This window comes from Dipodomys ordii, unplaced genomic scaffold (genome assembly GCF_000151885.1).
Source record: "Dipodomys ordii isolate 6190 unplaced genomic scaffold, Dord_2.0 Scaffold20, whole genome shotgun sequence".
Classification (NCBI taxonomy): Eukaryota; Metazoa; Chordata; class Mammalia; order Rodentia; family Heteromyidae; genus Dipodomys; species Dipodomys ordii.
Genome location: NW_012267236.1, coordinates 7,040,695 through 7,064,820, shown reverse-complemented (window position 1 = coordinate 7,064,820; position 24,126 = coordinate 7,040,695). Strand labels below are relative to the sequence as shown.

General features: G+C 40.9%; 1 protein-coding gene across 1 annotated transcript in view; it reads left to right on the top strand.

Annotated features, from left to right (window-relative positions):
* Bre (brain and reproductive organ-expressed (TNFRSF1A modulator)) overlaps positions 1-24,126 on the top strand; it is a 405,798-nt gene that overhangs the window by 358,899 nt on the left and 22,773 nt on the right. Inside the window, exon 11 of the mRNA XM_013013787.1 lies at positions 19,321-19,474. Within this exon, the coding sequence (XP_012869241.1) occupies positions 19,321-19,474 (154 nt within the window). The remainder of the gene's footprint in view (positions 1-19,320; positions 19,475-24,126) is intronic.

The window sequence follows — 24,126 nt, the reverse complement described above, 5'->3', positions numbered from 1 at the left end:
CAGGTACCTCTGTACCCAGCTGACTGCTTCTTCCCTTACCTATTGTCTGTAGCTCTATTACTGAGAGTGTCAAAGCCTGCAGAAACTGAAGTCCTATTGCCAAGGAAAGAAGCCTTGTGTACATTCAAGTAAACTCACAAACATTTGTGTATGTATTGTGGACCCTGTCCTGAGTTAGGCCCATGGCTACAAGTGGGTAGGTGTACTGAATTTGCACTCAGGTGGGAGAAACAGGCCTGCAGCGGTATAGGTACAGTCGGCTATAATGCAAACATATAATACAGATGTATTGTTCAAATTCTGAAGGGGTTTGAACAGTGACCTAGAGCTCAGACTTTTAAGTGCAGATGGAAGTTTTCTAGGGAAAAGGGAAAGGATGTCACAAAGATAATAGCATGTTCATGGACTCACGTAGTGCAGCCTGAAGACTGGAAATTATTCATCAAATTGAATTTGTAGACTATGTGAGGGAAGAGAGTAATTGGGAGATGAGGCAGGAAAACAATTGTTCATAATGTATCCTATTACTGATGGCGAGCCCTGGAGGGATGCTAAACAGGGAGGCAGCATTACCTCAGTGAGCCTCCAGGTTTGGTGGCAGAGGAGAGGGTGGATGCAAGTAGGAAGAAGCTGGGGTAGAAAAGCCATTTTGGTAACTTGTCCAGGCAGAGAACGTAAGCTTCTAAAGCAGTGGGAGTAGAGAGGAAAGAACACATTCTAGAAATATTTTCAAAGAGAATCAGGTCTTGGTGAACACTCAGATTTGGGGTGGGAGGGGGCATGAGGGAAAGGGAGGAATTGCAGATTTCTGTGTGATTCCTGGCTCTGGTAGCTGAGTCAAGGGATGGAGGGAAGGAGAAGGAAGGAAAGAGAGAGGGAGGAGGAGAAAGAAGAAAGAAGTCCAGAATTGGGAAGAAAATGAGTTTAAATATGTTGGGGTGGGGAGAAAAAGAGAGAGAAGCAAGTAGATACTTAAATGTGACACCGCTTTATGACCCACATAGTGATAACAGTTGAAGCCATAGGCCTGGTGGAATTCCCACAGGAATAATCTGTAATAGTCCCTACTGCACACAACTCTGGGGAAAGCCAGTTGCTGGTAGAAGGCAGGGGAAGATTCCTCCCAAAGGGAGGAGGGGCAGGTTTTAAGAGGGAGTTGAGAGGGGAAAGCATTGCTTTGTCAATGGTCACTGGGCTTATTGATGGAGTAGTAAAAGATCCAAATGTGAGTGTAGGCAGAAGCCAGGCACGAACAGGTTATAGAATCAGTTGATAAGCAATACTTTTTTTTAAGACTTTGGGAAACAGAGTTGTACATAGGCTAATAGAAGAGATGGTCAAAGGGCTAGGTTGAGGAAGAATAGAATATTCCACATAAGGAGAGGTAGCCAGCGAAGGAGAGGCATCAAGTTCAACCTTCCTAAAAACAAAACAAAACAAAAAAAAAAAAAACATTGAAGCCAGGTACTAGTGACTCACACCTATAATCCTAGCTACTTGGGAGGCTGAGATCTGAGGACCAAGGTTTGAAGCCAGCCCAGGCAGAAAAGTTTATGAGATTCTTAACCCCAATAAACCACTTAAAAAAAAAGTTGGAGGTGTAGCTGTAGCTCAATGGTAGAGCACTAGCTTTGAGCAAGAGTTCAGAACAGTGCCCAGAACCACACTGAAGAGGGGACCATGTAGTGGGGGACACCAGGCTGCTCTTAGCTGGCTGGAGGCCACTGGAAAGCATATGCTGGTGTTAAAGGCAGGGTCTGGGTGGCAGATGCAATCTCTGCCTCAGAACCCCAGTAGCATTTCATGCACCCTCTCTTTCAGCACCTCACATGCTCCATTGTGATTGTTCTCTTTACTGACTTTCCCCCTGGTGAATCCTTCAAGGCAGAGTTTATTTTTGATTCATCTCAAAATCCCCTGCCCTTAGTCTAGAGTTAGTGCAGGCAGGCCACCTCAAACTTTTTAAAATGAGCAAAGTCACAAACTCTTTTCTTATTATACTTGTAATAATGCATTTGGTTCTAATACCAAACATAACTGAGTTTTTAATAGTTGAAATCTCACAGGTCTTTCTATACTAAAAGTGGCTTTTACTCTCACTGGCCAAAAGTCCTATGGTCACAAATACTCATGGTCATATTCTTGGCATTTCAGACCAACAACTCTCTTTGTTTTTTATAAGACTTAATCTGTGCATGTGCGCACGCGCGCACACACATTGCACATCTTAGTGAAGCAGAGTTCGGACAGCCCTCTTCCTGATCTATGTTGGTTCATGTTGTTCTGATAATATTTTACAGATTTCAGTTTAATCTTTCTATGAGCTAAGTTTGAGCAATGGCTTAGTAAGTTGAATAGCTGAAGAACAAAACCTGTTTTCCGTGGAAACAATATTATACCCAAAATGACCCATTTGGCCTCAAGCAGCAGAGATCCCATCACACCTAATGTTGGTGAGAGGTCAAGGGTGAGGTGAGGCAGGTAAGAGCACATTCAGTTGTAAGAGCAGGGACATGAAGAGTGAGAAGGGCTTAGCAGCTGAGTCCACTGTTAAGTCTGCTTCAGGTGTGAGCAAGTATAAAGTACTTTATTTCAAGCCTTTCAAAACTTGGGTTTCTTTTTATGTCTAATGTGATTCATCTGTTCTTAAATGTTCTGTGTGCATGAACTTCAACTTCTATATTCAGACTTCAGTCTTCCAGGCAAAAGTTGAGCCTGGGCTTCCTGGGCTTTGCCACTCCCTCTTAAAGCAGCAACATAGTAGACCTTTCCTAGCTGCTGTGTTTTTAATTTGAAGACCTTTATCCTGACTGGTCTTGGTGAGCTGGAACAGGAGGTGGAATTAAAGTCTTTAAGGACAGATTGGGACAGATAGAGAACCATTCCTGGAAGTAGAGGAAGCCTAATGGTCAAGTTTAGGTGCAAGGTGATTAGACTTTGGAGCTGATCTCCAGTGGTGGGTGTAGGTGGTCTTAGCAGTTGTTCTTAGGCTTAAGTGTATATTCAGCTATATGTAGATTGGTTCATATTTTTTTAAGTATGCTTTTCCAATTCTGTTTATCCACAGTGAAAGGAAATGTGACCTTGGAGCAGGACAGTGCCCTGAGGCTGTCATCTTTAGAATGTCAGCCTTCCCGTGGGTGAAAAATAGCAAAATGAAGAGAGTCGAGGTAGCTTGTATTTTTGCATTTAGACATAATCTAATGTGTTGTGAATGGAGAGTAGGCTAAAGCACTATCCCAGCTGATCACAGAATATTTTGGTAACATCAGAACCCCTGGATTTAACATCTAAAAGCCTAGTCTGGGCACTGGTGGTTCACATCTATAATTATAGGTACTCGGGAAGCTGAGATCTAAGGATTTTAATTTGAAGCCAACCTGGCCAGGAAAGTCACTGAGACACTTATCAACAATTAACCACTAGAACCTGAAGTGGAGCTATTGCCTAAAGTGTTAGAGCAGTAGCCTTAAGCACAAAAGCTCAGGGACAGCACCCAGGCCCTATGTTCAAACCCCCCAACTGACAAAAAAAAAAAAATGAAGGCCTGCCAAGTACATGCTTATTATCTAAGCTACTCAGAAGGCTGAGCTGAAGCTCTCAGTGAAATCCATGAGATTTTTAGCTCTAATTATTCACCAAACAGCCAGAAATGGAGATGTTGCTCAAGTGGTAAAGCACCAGCCTTGAGTAGAAAAATTAAGAGACAGTGTCCAGGCACTGGGTTCAAGTCCCAAGTACTGCTGGCACGGACATGCGTTCTCTTTCTTTCTCTCCCCCCTCTCTCTCTGCATAAAGTCAAGACCAGCTCTGTCTTAGAGTCACCTAACAGATTTGGAACAACCTACTCTCTATCCCCAGTCTTCTTAGTGTTCCTAACTGTAAATATAAGTATGCCTTGTAGCTTGAAGACTACAAATTAGATGATGGAGCTGAATATATATCAAAGACATAAAGCTTTTATTGTGACAGTCACCAGGCTCTGGAATGATCAAACTGTAGCATAGGTGAGTAATCAGGGAGGGCTCTGGGGAGTTGATCATGGAATAGTATCTATAGATGGGCTTTCTGAAGGGGGAACAGGTGGGCTCCTTCAAGGTTAACTGGTCCATCAACTGAGCTTTAGGAGTGAAGGTTGCTGAACAGATGGAGGAAAGGAGGTAGTAAAAATTTTGAAAGGACGAGGAATAGCACATCAATAGAATGTTATGGAAACCCTGAGAGAAGAACAGAAACAAGCAGCAGTGTCAAGCACCATTAAAGCCCCCTAGACAGGACCATAAAATGCTTTCCCAATCCAAAGGAAGAAAACAAGGAAATAGAAATATCAAAAACAAAAAGTCTTAAAAGTCTTGGATCATTCTACCCATATGAGCTTCACTTGTCTGAAAGACAAAACACATTGTATTCCTCCTCCTATCTGTTCTGACTCTGTCAAGCTCTACAAGGGTCAGAGAATGTGCTTGCTTGTAGCAACCCTGGCTAAAATGACAAATCAACCTAATTTCTTCCCTAATATTAGAAGCAAGCAGTAAGTTAGGTTTGTAGCACTTGTGGTACAAAGTGTGTGGGCTGTAAACACAGCAGACCAGGATCTAATCCTGGCCCACCTCTTTCACAGCTTTAAGTTGGTTCTCTGCCCCCATGGATTAGGTTTACTCCAAAAGAAAAGGTGAGAAAGAATCATAGGGCAGAAAGCATCCACCACATGGTAAGCATTCAGCAAGTGTTGATTTCCTGCTTTTTTTCTTAGCATTTAAAAATTTATTAGAATGAAAACAAGACAAAAATCCATTGTGCCTGACTGCTGTCTGTTCTAAAGGATTTTTCAGCTTTGGGTTAATGAAGTGCCCAACATCATACTGTAAAAGGAGCCATTGTAGGGCTGATTATTTCACCCCTGCGGGGAGACTTATTGTGTGGGATCAGTGGCCCTGCCCACAGGGAGGCCCACGGACTCAGGGCAGGACCTTGGGGTCTCCCTGTAACTATGTAGGCAGTTGGGGTGAGTTCACCCTCTGTAGCACAGTCTCCTCACTTGTATAATGGGCAGGTTCTGCCAAGCTGTCACTGTACTGTGGGTTGAGTATGTCCTCTGCTGTGACAAGCCATGGAGATTTCTGAAGATCTACCTGGATAATCTGCAGCTAGGCCTGCAGCCCCATGGGACTCACAAGCACCCCTGCCAAATGGCAGCTACAAGGGAGTAAACTACAAAGATAACCAAAGTCACTGTGATGCTGCCACGCAGGCCTGGTTCTCCCTCCTTCTAGTAAGTCTGGTGGCCTAGTTCCCAGGACCCCAGCCATGTAAACTCTCAGAGAATGTTATGTGCTGCATAGATACACTAGCCACACCACCATGGGAAGAATTTCTGCAGGATAACCTAAGAGCCTAGGGGCAGAAACTGGGGGAATGGACTCAGGAAACTGCAGACATGAGTCTCCAGTCACCTAATTTAGAGTCTGGCTTGCCTTACTGGTGTTGGTGTCAAGACCATGTCACCAGCTACCAGAATTGATATTCATAATTTTAACATTGAGCCATTTAGAGGAATAGGGAGCAGTGAATGTGAAATTATTTGAGAAAGATCTTTATCAAAAAACAGAAGAAAGGATGGAAAGGAAGGAAGGAAGGAAAGAAGGAGGAAAGAAAGAGAAAGAGGGGCTAGGGGTTTAGCCCAGCGGAAGGGCGCCCACCTGGTGCGCGCAAGGCCCTGGGTTCGGTTCTCAGCCCTGGAAAAAAAAAAAGAAAAAAAAAGACATATAAAGAAAAAGAGAAAGAAAGAAAGAGAAAAAGAAAGAAGGAAAGGAAGAAACGAAGGGAGGAAGGAAGAAATAAAGGAAGGAAAGAAAGGGAAGAAAGAAAGAAGAAAAAGACAACAAATGTGTGGAGCGTTCAAGAACAGAAGAACAGACACCAGTTATCTGAAGAGCATAGCAATCAGGTCTGGTTTATTGAGTGCCAGTGCACTTTTCTTAAGACCTCTCAGCTGATCTTAGTCCTTTAAATCTGATGTTCAATTCGCAGCTCATTTAAGTCAAGGGCTTGTCTCAACACAATCATCTTGTGTCTACATGGTTTATTTTCTTTAGTTCGACTTAGGTATGAGAATAATAAGACAGTTTAAAAATCTCATTTTAAGAAGCAGCCATACTTTTATCTCAAATGAAATTCTAATTGCAGTTGCTCTCAAAGAAGAACATTTAATTAATTCCTACTCCTCATGTATCTCCCACACATTCTCAGAAAAAAAAATGACCGAAGGAGTAGGCCAAAGAAAAAATCATAACAAAGCAAAGCCACAATCTGAATACATTCACAGGCCCAATTAGGCAGTCCTTAAATAAACAGATTGACGATATTTCTGGTTTTCTTTTTCTGAGGCCAAAGTCTACTAACAAATAAGTCATTCAGAGGGGGAAACAAAATAGGTGCTTTTCTTACAGGAAGGGAATCACGTAGGAGAATGTGTAAGAACGTTGCATTATCAAGACACAAAGAAAAGGCCTGGCCACGTTGTTGTCAGGCCTCGCCCTAAATGGTTTCTGGTCTGTGGTCACCTTTTACTTCAGAGCACCATTTGACCTAACATTCTCCAGAACTATGTTTTGTTTTTTCATCTGAAGGAAGATTATAGAACTGAAAATGAAAAGTTCCTATGGACTCCAGTATTTATCTCAAATAAAAAGGCAGATAGTACTAACTTAAAAGTCCAGTTGAGAAAATCATGGCTACCTTTGACCTAGATGCTAGATTTTTCAGCTCATTGTATTTTTCAGTCAGGTTGGAAATAATATATAGACTCAGGGTTTTTTTTATTACTTCTAAAGCAAAGTGAGTAATAATAGTTATCGTTTATGCACACCTGGTGTGCCAAGTATTCTACACAAATATTCATTATATCGTGTAAACCACCCAATAGTCGTACAAGGTAGATATTATCCCATTTTAAAGATGAGAAAATGTGGCAAGTTCAGTATGTTGCCCGAGGTCACCCAGGTTGTAACTGGTGGAGTTGGGATCAAGCCCAGATCTGTCACATTCCAAAGCCATGCTCTGTCTTTCCAGTATACCATTCTCTTCTGGCATTCCTTGAAACTCCAGCCTTTTTCATCCAGCACTTTCTACATGCCAATAAAAGCAGTAAAGGCATGTAGACCTTTATTTTTAACCCTGAGGCTAGAGTTTTCTCCATTTTATGGATGGGAAAAGAGGCTCAGAGAGGTCAATTAATCTGCCAAAACTATTTAACTAAAATGTGGAACCCAGCTTGCCTTCCTCAGAGCTGATGCCTTCACTAGATCATTCAGCTCCATCCAAATAAGCTCTTCTAGAAATCAATGCAACCTATTTTTTATTTATGCATTTTCAAAAGCAGTCCCCATCCTGGAGGATTTATACTGATTTATCCTCCCTCATAGCTGCTGTTTTGGCAGGTGATAGCTGACCCACTGGAATGAGTGGCAAGGGACATTTTCCTTATAGGTATCCAAGGGTATGAACTCTGCTTACAGAACAGAGTCCACACTGCTGTAGAGTGTGTCCAGAGTACCTCATCATTTGGCATCTTTATCCAGAGCTGCACTATCCCACCCACCACTTCACTCTTCGTTAGCTCTGACTATTCAGTATTCTGCTCTCTGGATGGATTCCCTTCCCTTCTCCACCCTTCACAGGCTAGTCCTTCCCGTGACACCTCCTGCCAGAATTCCTTGCTCAAAGCCATCTAATCTAGATCTCCTACGGCCTCCTAGAAAACCTTTCTAGAAGCCCTGTATGCCTTTTCTATCTGCGTTCCTTGGTGTGAACTTCACCATTCTCACTCTTGCTCCCTTCCTGAAGACAGTGGAGGTAAGCATGTGCTAGCCTGGTGGGTAGGAAAACCCAGCCTTAGTCAGCATCTTCCCTCAGACGGGCTCATGGTTGAGGCTAGGGAATGTTTGTTACATTGGATATGTGGTATTTTCTCTAAAACAGAAAGTTCATAACTAGAGCCTTTAGGAAACATTCACTTGAGGAATTTTATTTTCTTCATAAATTCACATTAGTCATCCTTTACATTGGGGTAGGTTCAATATTTACAAATTTGTATCTAGCTAGTTTGTGCCAGTTTTTCAAGGCTGCAGCTTAAGCTGACCAATATCAGCCGCTCTGCTTTCACCAAAATCACATTTGTCCTTTTTCCTCTAATCATTTACATTTAATACCCAATCCATGCTTTCTTTAAATTAAAAGCTGATGGCTTTTTAGAGACTTTGCCCAGTTTTTAAGTGCCAAGGATTTTTGCATTTGAATATGTTTTATTTGAGGATTCTTTTAATCAAAGTCTTCCCTAATTTAGCCAGATTTTCTCTCTTAAGACTCCCAGGCCAGGAATTTTATTTATTGTGACTAAATTCTTTTAAAAATAGAAGAAAACAGCTACTATTTATAACTTGCTAGATTTCTTTCTGTACCTCGTAAGAGTATGCTTCTTTTTGACATGTCTTAGTTCAGTCAGCATTTCCTCACTGTGATGATCTGTGCCACCAACCACCGTGTGTCTAGGCCTGTGTAGAGGTGGTGCTGCGGTGGTTAGCAACCTAACCTATGGGATGGAGAAATCACTACATGGGAGGCAAGGAGGCCTCCTGGAAGAAAGTGGGGCTTGGGCTTTTACATCAAACAAGGAGCCAGGCCTGGGGGAATGATGGTATACGAGCAGTGAACAATTGGGACTGTTGGGAGCTGATGCTTGAGCAGGTACAGCCAAGCCCACAGGAGAGGCAGAGTTCCTGGCATGGCCTAGCAAGTATGAACCCTCATTTCCAGCATGGAGTCTGGTCCAGGGAATGAGTGATGATGCATGGACCAGGTGGGCAGAGGAGCATTCATAACAAGGAAGGATTCCTGGGCTGAAGATCCCTTAGTCCTGGGCTCTACCCCCTGTTTTCTTTTTGTCCATGTTAGGTTCAGTCCTGAGTGATCCATGCTTAGGAGCACAAGTTGGAAGTATGCATTCTAGTCCTTGGATGAAAGTGAACTTAGATAACCCCAGAAGACCAAGGAGAGCCCTCCAGGGAGAAAGAACAGCTTGGCCTGTGAGCTCCCTAAGGCCAGCGTCTGCTTCTTCCAGCTCTGTTTCACCCTTTCTCTCCATATGTACAAAGTTCAGGAGAGTCATGGGAGAGATATAAGACTAAAGACATAGGGCAGGGTTGGGCTTTTCTGCAATGAAAGTGTATAATCACAAAATGTGTAATAAGTAAGTGAAGAATTGTTACGTCTACATGGTATTGAATGCTATATTGGCCTCTTCTATTTTCAGAAAATATACCCCAGACTCCAATTCTGATTCTTCTTTGAACCTTCTAGAACCAACTCAAAGTCCATCTCCTCTGCAGAGCTCTGGCTTCAGGTGGAGTTCCCCTTTTCCTGTGCATGTGCTACAGCTGTGGCAGCACTGTACTTCTCCACATCTGTCCAGGCCACAGGATCTAGGGCATGAGCACCCTTCCCAGCATTATACCAACTTACTTGATTTGGTTTGGCTTTGGTTTCCTAAAGACCATTTACCTTTCTTGACCCTCCTAGTGTTATAAAAAATGTCTGCACTCATTACAGAGCACTAAAACATCACCCATCTTAAAGAACAAGAACAGTGCTGGTATCTTACAAACCCTGTATATACATCTCTAAGAAGTGGCCCTTACCCAGAACTTTATCTTAACTGTCCCTAGGGTTTTCCTAACAGCTTTCATGCCTAGCATATGTCATAAACAAATGGCATTTATATAAATATAATCTATCATCTGTATTTTCCTACTGTATATAAATGGAATCATACTGATGGCTTTCTGCTGCTGTGAATATTAATATCCCAGCTGGGGCTGCAGCTCAGCAGAAGATCATGAACTCAGTATACACAGGGCCTAGAATTGGATTCCAACACCAAGAAAAAATTAATGTTCTTGCTCTTTAAAAAACTTCTTTTAAAAAATAGCTGAGCATAACAATGCTTGATAGGAAATGTACCCATGACCTTGCTCATGTAACTGTAACCCTTTTGTACAGTATTTTTACAATAAAAAAACGTATTTTAAAAAAATAGCTGGGCACTGGTGGCTCATGCCTGTAATCTTGGCTACTCAGGAGGCTGAGGCCTGAGGATTATAGTTCAAAGCCAACCCAGGCAGGAAAGTCCATGAGACTCTTATCTCCAATAAACTACTCAGAAAAAGCTGGAAGTGGTGCTGTGGCTTCAGTGGTAGAATGCTACTCTTGAGAAAAAGAAACTTAGGCACAGTGCCCAGACCCTGAGTTCAAACCCAGGATTGGCAAAAGAAAAAAAAAAAAACTTTAAAAGTGATGACCGTTTAAAGTTTGAATGAGTATATGAAAATACAAAAACAAATACTCATGGACATAACTTAATTGAAGCTTAATTATTTTGTAATTTCTTTTAATAGTTTTTAAGAAATAGCAGAATCTCTTCAGTTGAAGCCCTTTCCCCACCCCTCCCTTTCCCTGATAACCCATCTCTCTCTTCCACCTGTCACCCAAGGCAGCCACTACCCTTCACTTGGTATTCATCTTAGCCATGCATGGGTTTTCTGTGTAGATATTTGTAAGTAATGTATACATATTCATATATGCATATTTTCAGATTTTATAAATGCACGTTGAAGTATTAATTTGTAATTTGCTATTTTCACTGAACATTATATTCTTGAAATTCTGGCATGTGGTCTTTAAAGCCTTAGTGAATTTCTTTTTGGTTTGGGGTTTAGTTCGGTTTGAGGTAAGATCTTACTGTTGTAGCCTAGGCTTTTATTGAACTCACTATGTGCCAGGCTGGCCTTAAACTCACCATTCCCACACCTGTAGCTCTAAAATATTGCCATCACACGTGTGTGCTCCCACTCTCAGCTCCTCGTTCATTTCTTTAATCCACTGTCAGGAATTCTGTAAAAAGAACACAACACGTGTTTATCTAGTCGCCTGTTGATAGACAAGTAAGATAGCCGCCATTTTTTTTTTAATCACAAACTACTGCGACAGCCTTCCACTACCATCTTCTTATGCTCATGTGAGTTTCTTAAGAGTGGGATTGCTGCGTCATGGAATGCGTGTACCTTCATTTTTCCTATAGCAGGGGTTAGCAATCCAGAACTTTAAATCATCAGTGAGTGACAATTCAGCCTTGGGTATTGTCTAGCTCTTATATTTTGTACAGTTAGTGGTTATAAAACGGAATCTCATTCCAGTTTTAATTTGTGTTTTCCTTATTTGCTCCTTTCCTGTCATTCAGCAAGCATTTATTAAGTATCACTCCTATACTACTTAGTATACTATGTGCTAAGAACATTGAAATAGGTAATTCAAGCTTCTACCTTTAAGGAACACCCAGTGATTTCTACCCAGGGAAGCACCACAAAATCTCTCAAAATCTAGAGTGGAGCCAAACATCAATGTTCAGTTGGTTCCTTGATGGTGTCACTACTGATTTGAAGTTGAGAACATCTGATCCCATGGGAAGAGAAGTTCATTAAAGTGGGCAAGTGAGAAAACATTTGCTGTTTACTGGCCAACACTGTATGGTACACATATATATGTATGGGTGTCACATTGGGTGCAGGAATGATTTGTTTGTCTCTATGAAGTATCTCAAAAGGAAATGCTAGCAATATATAAGCAGAGACCATATTTCCTAAAACTTCAGCTGTCCAGGTCAGCTGTAAACCTGGAAGGAAACAACCAAAGAAGCAGAGATCACCGCTGAACGTGCCTAAGGAACACAAGCAGAGGTCACAGTACTAAGCTGCGTCAGTAGATCAGCACTTCCTGCCAGGTGTGTCCAGGAATTCAAGGTCAGCCTAACCCTACCCTTCAGAAACTGAGATGTCTAGAACAAAGCAGACAAAAGAAAGAGAAGTGGCAGGAAAGAAATCCTGTTGAGATTGAGTATGCCTTAGAAATAAGAGTTGGCTAGAGAGGAGAAACACAGAGAAAGTTTGTAGTCAGAGAGGTAAATAATGCACCACATCCCAGTAGGCCTGGGACCTCACTGTGCCACATTAAAGCCACATCAGCTTTAACAGCAGACAGTTTGGGGAGTGTAGGCTACTGGGTAGGAGGCACTTGGGAAATAGCAAGCTAAGTCTTCCTTATTAACCCTTGAGGCCATGATGTGTAATGACTTTTTAGGGTGTTCCCTGTCATCAAGAAGAGGCTACATCATATTGGGTCTACTTACTGAGACCTAAAGGTTTGCATAGAAAGAGAAAGATTCCCACCATAACTGTTCAAGTTTAAGTACCTGAAGGATTATGCTATCGTTACCAAAAATTTCATGAATATGAAAGAGTATAGATGGAAGAGGAAAAGAACTAATAAAACAGGAAACAAGAGAGAACAACAAATGCTTATTTAGTATGTGCCTGATTTTTATTTAATCCTTTCAACAAATACAAGATAAGAATTAAGCATTCTCATTTTGCAAATAAGAAAATCAGGATGCAAAGAGGTATTTTGCCTGGAATGTCTCTGCTAATAAATGTTGAGGACATTTTTATCTGATTGCCATGGTATATATTATTGTCTTTTCCATAACAAGATTTTTGTTAGCATGTAAAGCAAAATTCAGGAAGCTTTAATTTGGTAATGTTCAGAATTCACAGGCAACCTCTTAAGTGATCAAGTCACACAAAAGAGTGTAAAAAGAAAGTAAAACCAATTTAACAGTTCTCCCCATCACTTAAATGAAACATTGATAAGAGGAGGTTATTTTTTTAGTATCTCAAACAGTGGGAATGTTACTGTTATGTTCTCATAAGTGAGTATTTCAGTTACCTGGTGGTGCTTGTTTTTCTCAATCATGTGTATTGTGTAATTAGTAAGATGTGGGAGGGGGGGTGGAATGTCAATAAGTGAATAGCAGTCTTCAGGCACTTGTCAAGGGATAGCCTGGGAATGAAATGTGAGCCAACTGCTCTTAGAATTGGCCTCATATGGAGTCACCATTAGACCATGAGTTTACAGCAAGCCAACAAGGGGTTAAGACTTTTTGAGGAACCAGAAGTACCAGAGAAGATCTCAGCTGGGAACATAAACCCTTGACCACCAATAAATGGAGGCACGATTATCTTCTCTGAAAACCCAAGGACTTGAGAGCAAGCATGGTAACATGTAGCTTGTCAGATCTGAAGAAATGAAATAATGGCCATCTTGTGAATAATGATGAAAATATTTGATGATGTGACTCCCAGGGAAGCAATTATGGTTAACCCCTCATTTGTTTGGCATTTTCAAGGATTGAACTGTCCCACAAAACTGAACTTTCCAGACAACTAAAACTTTCCTATTTATGTCTCTCAAATGGTTTTTAACCATACTCAGTGGAAATATTTCTGAACTAGATTATATAGTTTTCCTGCCTTTCTTGACCAGAAACTACAGTAAATAATATTTCCCAAATGGCTTTGACTGTACCTATGAAAAGGAGTTAAATAGTAAGCCTTGTGATCATTATCTCATGAAACATGACGGCCCCCATCGCTGGGGAGTTCTAGGAATAATGTGTCTTCAATAGCTCAGGGATACTAGGTTCACCTCCTCATGGTCACAAGATGGGTGCCACAGCTACAAGACTCACAACCTCATGTGATAGGATTAAAAGGCTAGATACTGAAATGGAGATTTGTACTTCCATGTGTCTTTAATCAGAGAGGAAAATATTTTTCAGAAGCCCCCTCAATGACTTCCCTTCAAGTCCCATTGGTAGGAGTGAGTCACATTTCCATGCCTTGATTTATGGAAGTTGAAGAGTACACTTTGAAACTCTAGGTGGGAGGAGGGGCTTTGCTTATGAGACAGACGGGTGGAGAATGGCTTTTAGGCTTACTTAACTATGGTGTCTAGCTTCAGTTATCAGGAATGGGGAGTATGAAGTAATAGCTTAAGGAGTAAGTAGGATATGTAGTTTTTGTAGCCACAGACTAGAATCTTTTTCCCTTCTAATTCTGCTTTTATTTGTTATATGCTCCTCATCTCTGACTGACTATCACTGCTTGCAATTAAAGTGTCTTGTTTTCATCATGCCACAATTAGGTAGGTTCTACACTTTTTTTTCCCTAGAGAAAAACATAATCAAGCAGGTACCAGTGATTCACACCTGTAATCCTAGCTACTCAAGAGGCTGAGATCTGAGAATCATGATTCAAAGCCAGCCCAAGCAGAAAAGTCCATGAGACTCTTATCACAAACAAAAACCAATCAGAAAAAAAACTGGAAATGGTGCTGTGGCTCAAGTGGTAGAGCACTAGCCTTGCGCACAAAAAAGTTCAGGGATGGCCCCCTGGCCCTGAGTTCAAAGCCCCAGGACCTGCAAAAAAAAAAAAGAAGAAAAAAAAGAAAAAGACAGAAAAAAGAAGCCATAATCAAAATCTCTAGAGCAGGGGCAATCCTGTTAATTGAATGCACAGTATAGCATTGCTTTTAGTTCTACTAGGGTGAGTTTCCATTGTTAGGGTCTTTGGAGAAGCGAAGTTTTCCTAGACAGTCTTGTGAACCTCAATATTTCTTTCCTGGAGTCTTCAGATGGTGAAAAGATGAGCATTTAGAAGCAGGGTAGCTGGGTTTGGGGGAACTGTCCACCTGCCCTTAACCATGTGTGTAGAGAGAGGCAGCACAAGCACACTGTCAGAGTATTCTACTTCCCCCAGAGCCAGAGCTGGTTGTTGTCTGGGAGCACCAGAGCCCATCATGTAGCCACTGTCCAGAGTAGGCTTAATTATCCCTGCCTTCTCCCAGGCCATCAGAATCCTGTAGATGAGTCCTGAGAATAACCCACTTTGAACAGAAGGAGAAGTGTTTGGTGTGACTTGTTTCAATAAGTTCTTGAAAGAAGGGCTTAAGAAATGGGTGCAGCAAATCTGCCAATAAGGGAGGACTACCCATTCTGTGGATAGAAAGCTTCCATATACAGGAAGAAGGAAAGATGGTATAGTTGTCAAAACAATACTGACAATAAGTAACTGAACCAAAGAGAATGATTTTGCCCCAGGAATCAAAGCCAAGTCAGTAGGTTTCCAGAAAGCAAGTGGTTAAAGTGTTCAATTTTGGTATAACCAAAACTATGGGCTCAAGTTGCTTAGAACCTGCAAAATTCTGGGCTTCAAAGCAAGTTAGCTGTTTGATGGCCTAAAGTAGTTGTGTTATTGTGTATCAGACAAATCATTAGTTAACCTATAAGCAAAAGTTCAGTGGCAGAAACCTTTGGGGGATAAGGAAAACAAGTTTTTGTTAAATTTCTGACTCATTTGTGCCATCCAACAGGCTTGCTTGGGGCATATGTTAGCAGGAGGCAGGAGAGCTAACAAAGGGGAAGTGAGGATAAATATGTTCAAAGTCTTTTATTTGTGTGCCTGAAAATAATGTAACATGTTAAAATTGTCTTAAGATGAGAAGTAGGTAACAGAGTGATCAGAGGAATGAGTTAGAGCAGAGTACATTGTATGCTTGCATGGAAATGCCACAGTGAAACCCTCCTATACAAATAACATATGATCTCCCCCTCCATAACCACCCCCTACCCCAACCCCACATCCCCACCCCCACCCTGGGGCTTGAACTCAGTGCCTGAGTGGTGCTGTCCCTGAACCTCTTTATGCTCAAGGCTAGCCACAGCACAACTTCTGGCTTTTTTGAGTAGTTTATTGGGACTTTTCTGCCCAGGCTGGCTTCAAACTATGATCCCCAGGTCTCAGCCTCCTGAGTAGCTAGGCTTATAGGCATGAGCTTCCAGTGCCCAGCTAAGCTATAACCCAGACTGGTCTCCAACTTGTGTTCCTCCTGCCTCATCCCCCTTATCGATTACTAGTGTGCTGCCCCCACAGCTGGCATAATGTATGATCATTTTAAGAGTGAAAAAAAAAGAAGAAAGAAAAATACATGGCTGGGCACCATGGTGCATGCCTGTTATCCCAGCTACAGTGGCAAGAGCCTGCCGTCCCCAGAGACAGGGAAGCACAAGTAGGAGGGATGCAGCTCAGGCCAGACATGGCATAAAGGAAGACCCTGTCACAAAAATAACCAAGACTGGGGCTGGAAGCATGGCTTAAGTGTTAGCGCCTAGCAAATGTGTAGTACTGCCAAAAAGAAAAGAAAAGAAAGAGACAGGAGCAAGGGAAGTAGGCGAAGTATTTCTTGTAAATATTTTAGTTATTAGCTCACTTTTAGGCATAGAACATTTTTAAAGAAGCCCTCTTTTACTAACTACTATTATAGACAGGATACAACGTAGTTAACTTGAGCAAGATATTTGTATTTTTTAAATGTTATTTTCTCAAACATGGATTAACATGTACACTACTGATTCTATCTCGAAAGTTTGCAGACCATTCCTGTTCCCTAGTAATCCAGCTACTGTATGCACAGAGAAAATATTCAAGTTTTAACCTTGGCTTCAACTGTACTTTGTTAGACAAATCTCCATAGAGAAAAAAGTTGTAAACTCAGTGTTTTGGGGTATTATGGGACATCTTACTTGCCTAGGTTAACAGGTTGCATTCACTTTTTAAATTGTTTCTTATGCTAATTGAGAATTTGGGTCAAATAAGATAGTTCAGAAATAGGTTAAAATATTTCCCAACTTGTCAAACTACTGATACCAACAGTTTATTTGTAAATAATAATAATGAAAAAAGAATCTATTCCAACCAGGTATGGTACTGATAGTTCCTACCAATTAGGAGACTAAGACCATACAACATCTTACTTAAACACACAGGATTGAAGTCAACCAGGGCAACATAGCAAGACCTGCTCCCTTCAAGAAAATGGTTTTGTTTTTGTGCCAGTCCTGAGGCTTGAAGTCAGGGCCTATCCCTGAACTTTTGTGCTCAAGGCTAGTTGCTCTGCCACTTTGAGGCATAGCACTATTTCCAGCTTTTCAGTAATTAATTGTAGATAAGAGTCACAAAGACTTTCCTGCTTGGGCTGGCTTTGAACCTCAATCCTCAGATCTCAGCTTCCTGCATAGCTATAATTACAGGCGTGAGCCACTAACACCCAGCCAAGAAAATGTTTTTAAGAACAATGTATTCCAAAGCATGTTGTTTGAGAATCACATAGCCTATAGTATTATCTTCATTGTTTTTTATAATGATACCTGCAATTGCTTTAAATTTGTAAATTGTTACCCTTGAAAACTGCTATTTGGAATTGTTGACTTTTATGGTAGGGAAGCTAGCATGTAAAATGCTTCTCTAGGATTATTTTAAATCTTGTTTTATATTGAGAAATGTGTACATAATGTAACAAAATTGAAGACAAGGTAACTTGTATGCAAATAGGCATCTTTTTCTAAAGTTAGTCACTCAAATGAGTTAAGAGAAAAGATAGAAAAGGCTTAGGAATACAATATTTGTTCAAATTAATTGAAGATGTTACATATCAAACTTAAGTAATATAAGAGGATTTTTCCAGATTGAATTATCATTCTAGATTGATCTTTTTATATTTTGTATTGTCCTCTATATGCTGCAGAACTTCTGCTTTGAAATACATAGACATGTATTGAGACTGTCTTGTGGTGGCATTTGGGCAATGTGAATAAAAAAGTGGGCATTCACAGTCTTGCCATTTTTATTTAGTGTGATTCATCTGAAGAAACCCCCTACCAAGCTGAGTCAGACATGATCAGAGTCAAGTGTACTCAGGGCTGAGAGGCTTGCCAAGTGGACAGCTTTTTTGTTTCTTGGGAATTTTTTTGGTTGGTTTTCCTTTGTAAAGTCTGTTGTGACTCTCACTTTTCCTTCAAGGAATCATGTTGGATGCTTAGAGGAACCTAGTCCAAGTTCATTATCACCCCACACTGGGTTAATGATAGATATAACACTACCTAGTATATGTTCTCTTAAGATTATCTGCCTTAGGTAGCAAAGATGAACCTTGTACATCCTCATAATGGAGCCTCCAGCTTCCTAAGTTGTACTACAGCATGCGCCGTGAGTGAGCTGTCAGCAGGTTATACCAGTATCCCTTACAGCGGGAGGAGGTAGTGTCACGTAGTTGGAGCCAGGCATTTGAATAATCGTTCTTCATTGGGTGCTTGCCTCTGCCTACCTACTTAAGTTCGTAAGTCCCAGTGGAGTGTCAAGTTTATGCCTCTGTTAAATACATATGATCAAAATATCTTCTTCACAGAGATTTAAGTAATAAATTAGAGAAAGTATGTACAAAGTACTGTATAAAGCTGGAACTTTGATAGGCTTTTTTGTTATATTTGATAATGTGTCTTTCTTGGGCCTAGGTATGGACAACATTCACACAAACATACTATCTACCTTAAAGAATGTGCTGTTGAAGCAATTTGTTTTTTGTGATGCTTTCCCTCAGCTAACCCTAGCAAGTCTTTTTAGTTTTGCAAATTGGGTTACAGAAACCTGAAATCCTGGCTCTCAGGAGGATGAGATCCAAGGATCACTATTTGAAGCCAGCCTGGGCAGGAAAGTTTGTGAAACTCTTATCTCCAGTAAACTTCCAATAAAAACAGAAATGAGTCTGTGGCTAAGTGGAAGAGACCTCTTTGTAAGCAAAAAAAGCTCAGGCACAGCGCCCAGGCTCTGAATTCAAGCTCCAGGACTGGCATACACACTTTTTTAAAAAATCCTGAAATGAAAAGATACAGCGCATAATACATGCTACCCACGAACAGCAAGGATCAGGAATCAGCCACACCACCCATATCCCAGTGGGCATATTTAGTGCTTAGATCTTTTCCTGGTGTGTACCACCAAGGGCCCCCTCTGATTCCGGAGATATAAATATATGTGGTAACACATATGGAAAAAATGGAAACTGCTGAGTATCCAAATCCACTGCTTGATTAGAACAGGGTGATAACTTGATTTTTTTCTGGTGGTCTAGCTACCATATGTGGTAAAGTAGAAAGATTATACTCCGCCCTCTCTGTCCCTTTTCCAAGTCTATCTTGCCAAATATCATCCATTTTACTTCCCTCATGGAATTTTAGATGAGGAAGACATTGCTCAAGAGTATATGGGGTATAGAGACCAGAAATAGTTAGAGTGGGTTATCGCCATGCTTCTGCTACACCTCAGGTCATTCATACTCACACTTGCCTTGGATGTGCCTTACTACATCCAAACTCCTTGAAGAAAGGGAAGAAGACTTAGTCCCTTGCTCCATACCTCTGATCTAAGCCTCAATTAGTATTTGTAGATCTAATAGTCTTTTACTCAATGTTCTGGTTTAGCCAAAAGAGTGTCTTAAAATGTGTTTCACTGTTTCTTTTCCTTTTTTCTGTTTTTCCAGTTGACCTGCCCCTGTTTTTTCCTCGAGATCAGCCGACTCTCACATTTCAGTCCGTCTATCACTTTACTAACAGCGGACAGCTTTACTCCCAGGCCCAAAAAAATTATCCATACAGCCCCAGATGGGATGGAAATGAAATGGCCAAAAGAGCAAAGTAAGTGAACATTGTTATTTCCTGTGGAGAAGAGAGTTTTGTTTGGTATCTATGACTGCTTTCACACAGTAATGGCAGAGTACTTGCAACAAAGATCTACAAAGTCAAAATTACTTACTATTTGACCCTTTATAGGAAAAGTTTTCTATCCCCTTTTACTAGCCTTGTCAAAAAGAAACTGACCTGGCCTTGCACTGTGGCTCACACCTATAATCCCAGCTACTCAGGAGATAAAGGTTGGAAGGATTACAGCTCAAGGCCATCCCAGGCAAAAACGTTTGAGAAATATCATCTCAACAGCTACTGGACTCAATGTTATATACTTGTCGTCCCAGCTATAATTGGAAGCATAAGTAGGATCAAAGTCCAAGACAGCTCAACAAAAGAGACATTATTTTAAAAATAATGAAAGCAGAAAGGTCTGAAGTATAGCTCAAGTGATAGATTAGAGTACTGACCTATGAGTTCGAAGTAGAAGTGGAAGAGGAGGTAGAAGAGGAAAGAGGAAGAAAAGAAGGATGGAAGGAAGGGAAGGAGAGAGGGAGGGAGGGAAGGAGAAGAAATAATTGAAATAATAGCTGAAAGTGTTTCTTTGTCCTACAATTTCCATTGTCTCCAAAAATTGGCTATGATTACTTTTTTTAATGGATAGGATAATTTATCAGAAATCTACTTTTCTCTTTAAATTATTTTTTAAAAACTAGAGAGTTGTGGGCATATAGGGGATGATGGAATGTTGCAGCTATTGTCATGTTTTTTAAAAAGCTAAATTTCAAGTGATATAAACTAATAAGAGTATCTCTTGGTGGTCACCTCACGAATTCAGTATCTGCTTTCTTATATGGAATCAAATGAATATCCCTGAATTATGTACATCATTGCGTGTCTGCAGTGAGTTCCACAGCCACATCCCAGTGTATTGCTTGGTCCAATAAACAGACACTCAAATTGCTAAGATTGCTGTGGACATAATGATTTGATGGAGGTGTAAGTCAGCTGGTGCTGGGATATTAGTCACAAGTGTTGCTCACAAACTTCCTAGTGTGCAAGGTTTACCTCATCATACAGCATAGGTAAACAAAGAAATGTGCTGAGTGGTTTTTGTAGGTAAAACTTAAGTATCTGAGTATCAGTCTTTGTGAACTACTACCTCCTAGACTAGAAGAGCAGTAAATTGAAATGGTAGTTTCCAAAAATAAGTCATAGAGTTACATGTGGTTATGATTTTATCACCCTGAGTAGCTGTATGCTCACACCTGTGATCCTAGCTAAAGAATGATCAGATCCAAAGAATGCTACAAATGAAAACTATTAAGCATTCTGTTCATTTGTTTGCCCAGTATTTAGTAAGCATCTACCATGTTCCACACCCTTTGCTCCATGCTGGAGATATAACAAATTGGAAGCTGTCCATGGCTTCATGGATTTGTAGCTCAGCAAGGTGATAAATCATATCGAACTTCTGATGGTTTTGAAGTACTTGCTAGCAAGACTTCTTGTTCTTACCTCTTCCTCTCAGATATTTTATCTCCCATAGTCTCTATCATACATGACTTGCAGGTTTAGAGCCCTTAAATTATTCACTGGTTTTCTCTAGAAATCCAGATAGTTTAAATTGATAAGTGGAATCCAGAGTTGTTGTGATCTGACACTGTTGTGCCCTTTCCTTCTTTCTGTATTTTCCCTTTATATCATTATGCCCCAATCTAAAAAAAATAAACATATGCAAATATAATAACAAATGATTAAGACTACATATATTGAAATACAGTTAAAAGGAAATATAGAATAAGTTGTATGTCTGAAGTATTGCAGTGTTTTAATTTTCTGAGCATTCTCTGTGTATACATAGGATCTGCCCATAGAAGATGGGCTGTTATTTGTGGTATGTGCTATAGAGTCTGAACCAGACAAGTCTTTGTGGTTTCCATGGCAAAGCAATCTGTGTGTGTGTGTGTGTGTGTTTTGTGTGTGTGTGTGTGTTAAATAGACATTTTAGCATGTTTGAATTGAGTCTTCAAGAAGCTACTGAGTACAAGCCTGTGATTTAGTATAGGAACATCATCAGTGAAGCCTGTTTATCTTAGCAGATTGGTTCAGAGTTTCAAGAGACATTTGTTTTATGTTAACACCAGTCTAAGGAAACATCTGAAGTAACATTAAAAAAAATCTACTTTTTCCTATAGTGAAGAAATATAATAGAAGAGAAAGCCAGCAGTCTATGCTAGCAAAAAGGAATAGTTTAAAAGCTCTGTCCTTTAAATGAACTGAGTGAGTGTACTGGGCTGTGTCAGAAAGCCAGGTAATGGGTAAACATAGCCAAGAACTGTCCTCCAGTATAGGCTAGAGACTGGCGAGAGGCATGGAGAGAACCAACTGAGAGAAAAGTTGGCTATAGCATTCCTTACACACTGTGTTTCTTTGTCCTATAAGGGGCTGGGAAGGTGGCTCAGTGGTAAAGCGCTTGCCTTGCATGCTTGAGCCCTGGGTTCGATTCCTCAGCATCAAAAAAAAAAAAAAAAAAAAAAAAAGCCGGAAGTGGTGCTGTGGCTCAAGTGGTAGATTAGCACTAGCTTTGAGCTGAAGAGCTGAGGGGCAGCGCCCAGGCTCAGAGTTCAGGCCCATGACCAGACCTCCCCCCCAAAAAAAGAACACTGTACATAGTACACAAGAGGTTTATATTCCCGTGACATAAACACTCTTACATTTACAAACAGCCTGAGAGTCCTTTGAGTGAAATCAGCTGTGTATATGCTCCTGGAAGAGCATAATCCTGAACATGGGAATTAGAAAGGGTTATTCCTGCCATTGACCAGGGCTTTTCCTACCACCATATTTCTTGCTCATGCTTTTCCAGCAGATTCACAAGTAAAATACCCTTTACTGTGTAGACACAATCTTTGGGGTCATGCATATCCCGGTTCCTTCCTTCAAGTATAATCCTATAAACACTTGAACCTAGGGCAGAGGACATAACCTCTCTGAGTTTCATCCTGTAAAACAGGATTGTCCTCCTCCCTGCTGTGTGGCTCCTCATGAGGGTCAATTAGTGAGCTCACACATGAAAGGCCCAGGAGATAAGTTTCTGATCTGTCCCTCAGAGCCTTCACTCACCCCTTTCCTCCCGTGTATCCTGCTTTTACCCCCTCAAATTTGTTCAGCTTCCAACCTTCTTCTATATGGAGTGGTGAGTGGTTTACGCGTGTGCATATGGGTGAATGTGTGTATCTGTGCACACACATGCACGTGTACGCGCGTGTGCACGCGCACACACACACACACACACACACACACACACACCAGTCTTAGGGCTTAAACTCAGCCTTGGCACTGTCCCTGAGCTTTTTCCTCACAGCTTGGTCTTGGCCACTCGAGCTACAGCTTCACTTTTAGCTTTTCGGTGGTTAACTGGAGATTAGAATCTCGCGTACTTTGCTTGCTTAGAATGGCTAAAAAACCTTGATCTCAGATTTCAGGCTCCTGAATTGCTAGGATTGCAAACATGAGCCACTTGCACCTGGCTAATATAGTTATTTTCAAGTACTGACTCCCAGGCAGCCCTTGCCCTTCTTCTCTTCAACCTCCTTAGATTGTGTCACATACTGCTTTGACATCTCTTTTTATATTACTTTTTTAAAAATTGATGGGCTGGGAAGGTGGCTTAGTGGTAGAGTGCTTGTCTCACATGCATGAGGCCCTGGGTTCGATTCCTCAGCACCACATAAGCAGAAAAAGCCGGAAGTGGTGCTGTGGCTCAAGTGGTAGAGCGCTAGCCCCAGGCAGGAAACTCCCTGAGACTCTTATCTCCAATAAACCACTCAGAAAGCTGGAAGTGCTGCTGTGGGTCAAGTGGTAGAGCATTTGCCTTGAGCTGAAGAGCTGAGGGACAGCTCCCAGCCTACAGTTCAAACCCCATAACCAACCAAAAAAAAAATTATTTTACATCTTTGTATAAGTCTTTTTCCTTAATCAACTGGTATTGCAATGTGATTAACATGTAATTTATGATGTATTGGGCAGTTTTAAATGATTGTTCAACTTGTAAATTTTCAACTTTACACATGATGTAAAGATCCTAAGCATTTAGTAGAGGCTATACTTCAAATTTTGAATTTTGCTCCTTTTCTGAGCTAGCAATATTTAGTATAGCACTCTCTCATGATGCTGGACAGCAGCATGCCACAGCCCCTGGGGGAGAGAACTAGGGCTGTTCTGTAGGTTAAGTAGTGAAGTGCATATCCCACTTAGGATATTTTCAGTTTATGATGGGTTTATCAAATGTGACCTCATCATAAACAGGAGTATCTGTTGCTTGTGCTGATAAGATACATACATACTTAGAATTCTTATGTCTTCCTGATAGATTGGCCCTTCTGTCATGAAATGACTCTCCTAAAACTGCTTGACTTTAAGTCTGCTTTGATGTTAAAACAGTTGTACCAGCTTTCTTCGGCTTGTATTTGCAGAAAACATTCCTTGTCCTTCTTTGTTTCATACTTTATGTGTCCTTATATTTTGAAGAAACATTTTGTAAATTTTTTAAAAAATTGTGTGGGTCCTGGGGCTTGAACTTAGGGTCTCATTCAGATTTTTTTACTCGGGGCCGATACTCTACCACATGCATGAGTCATACCTCCAGTCCAGCTTTTTCT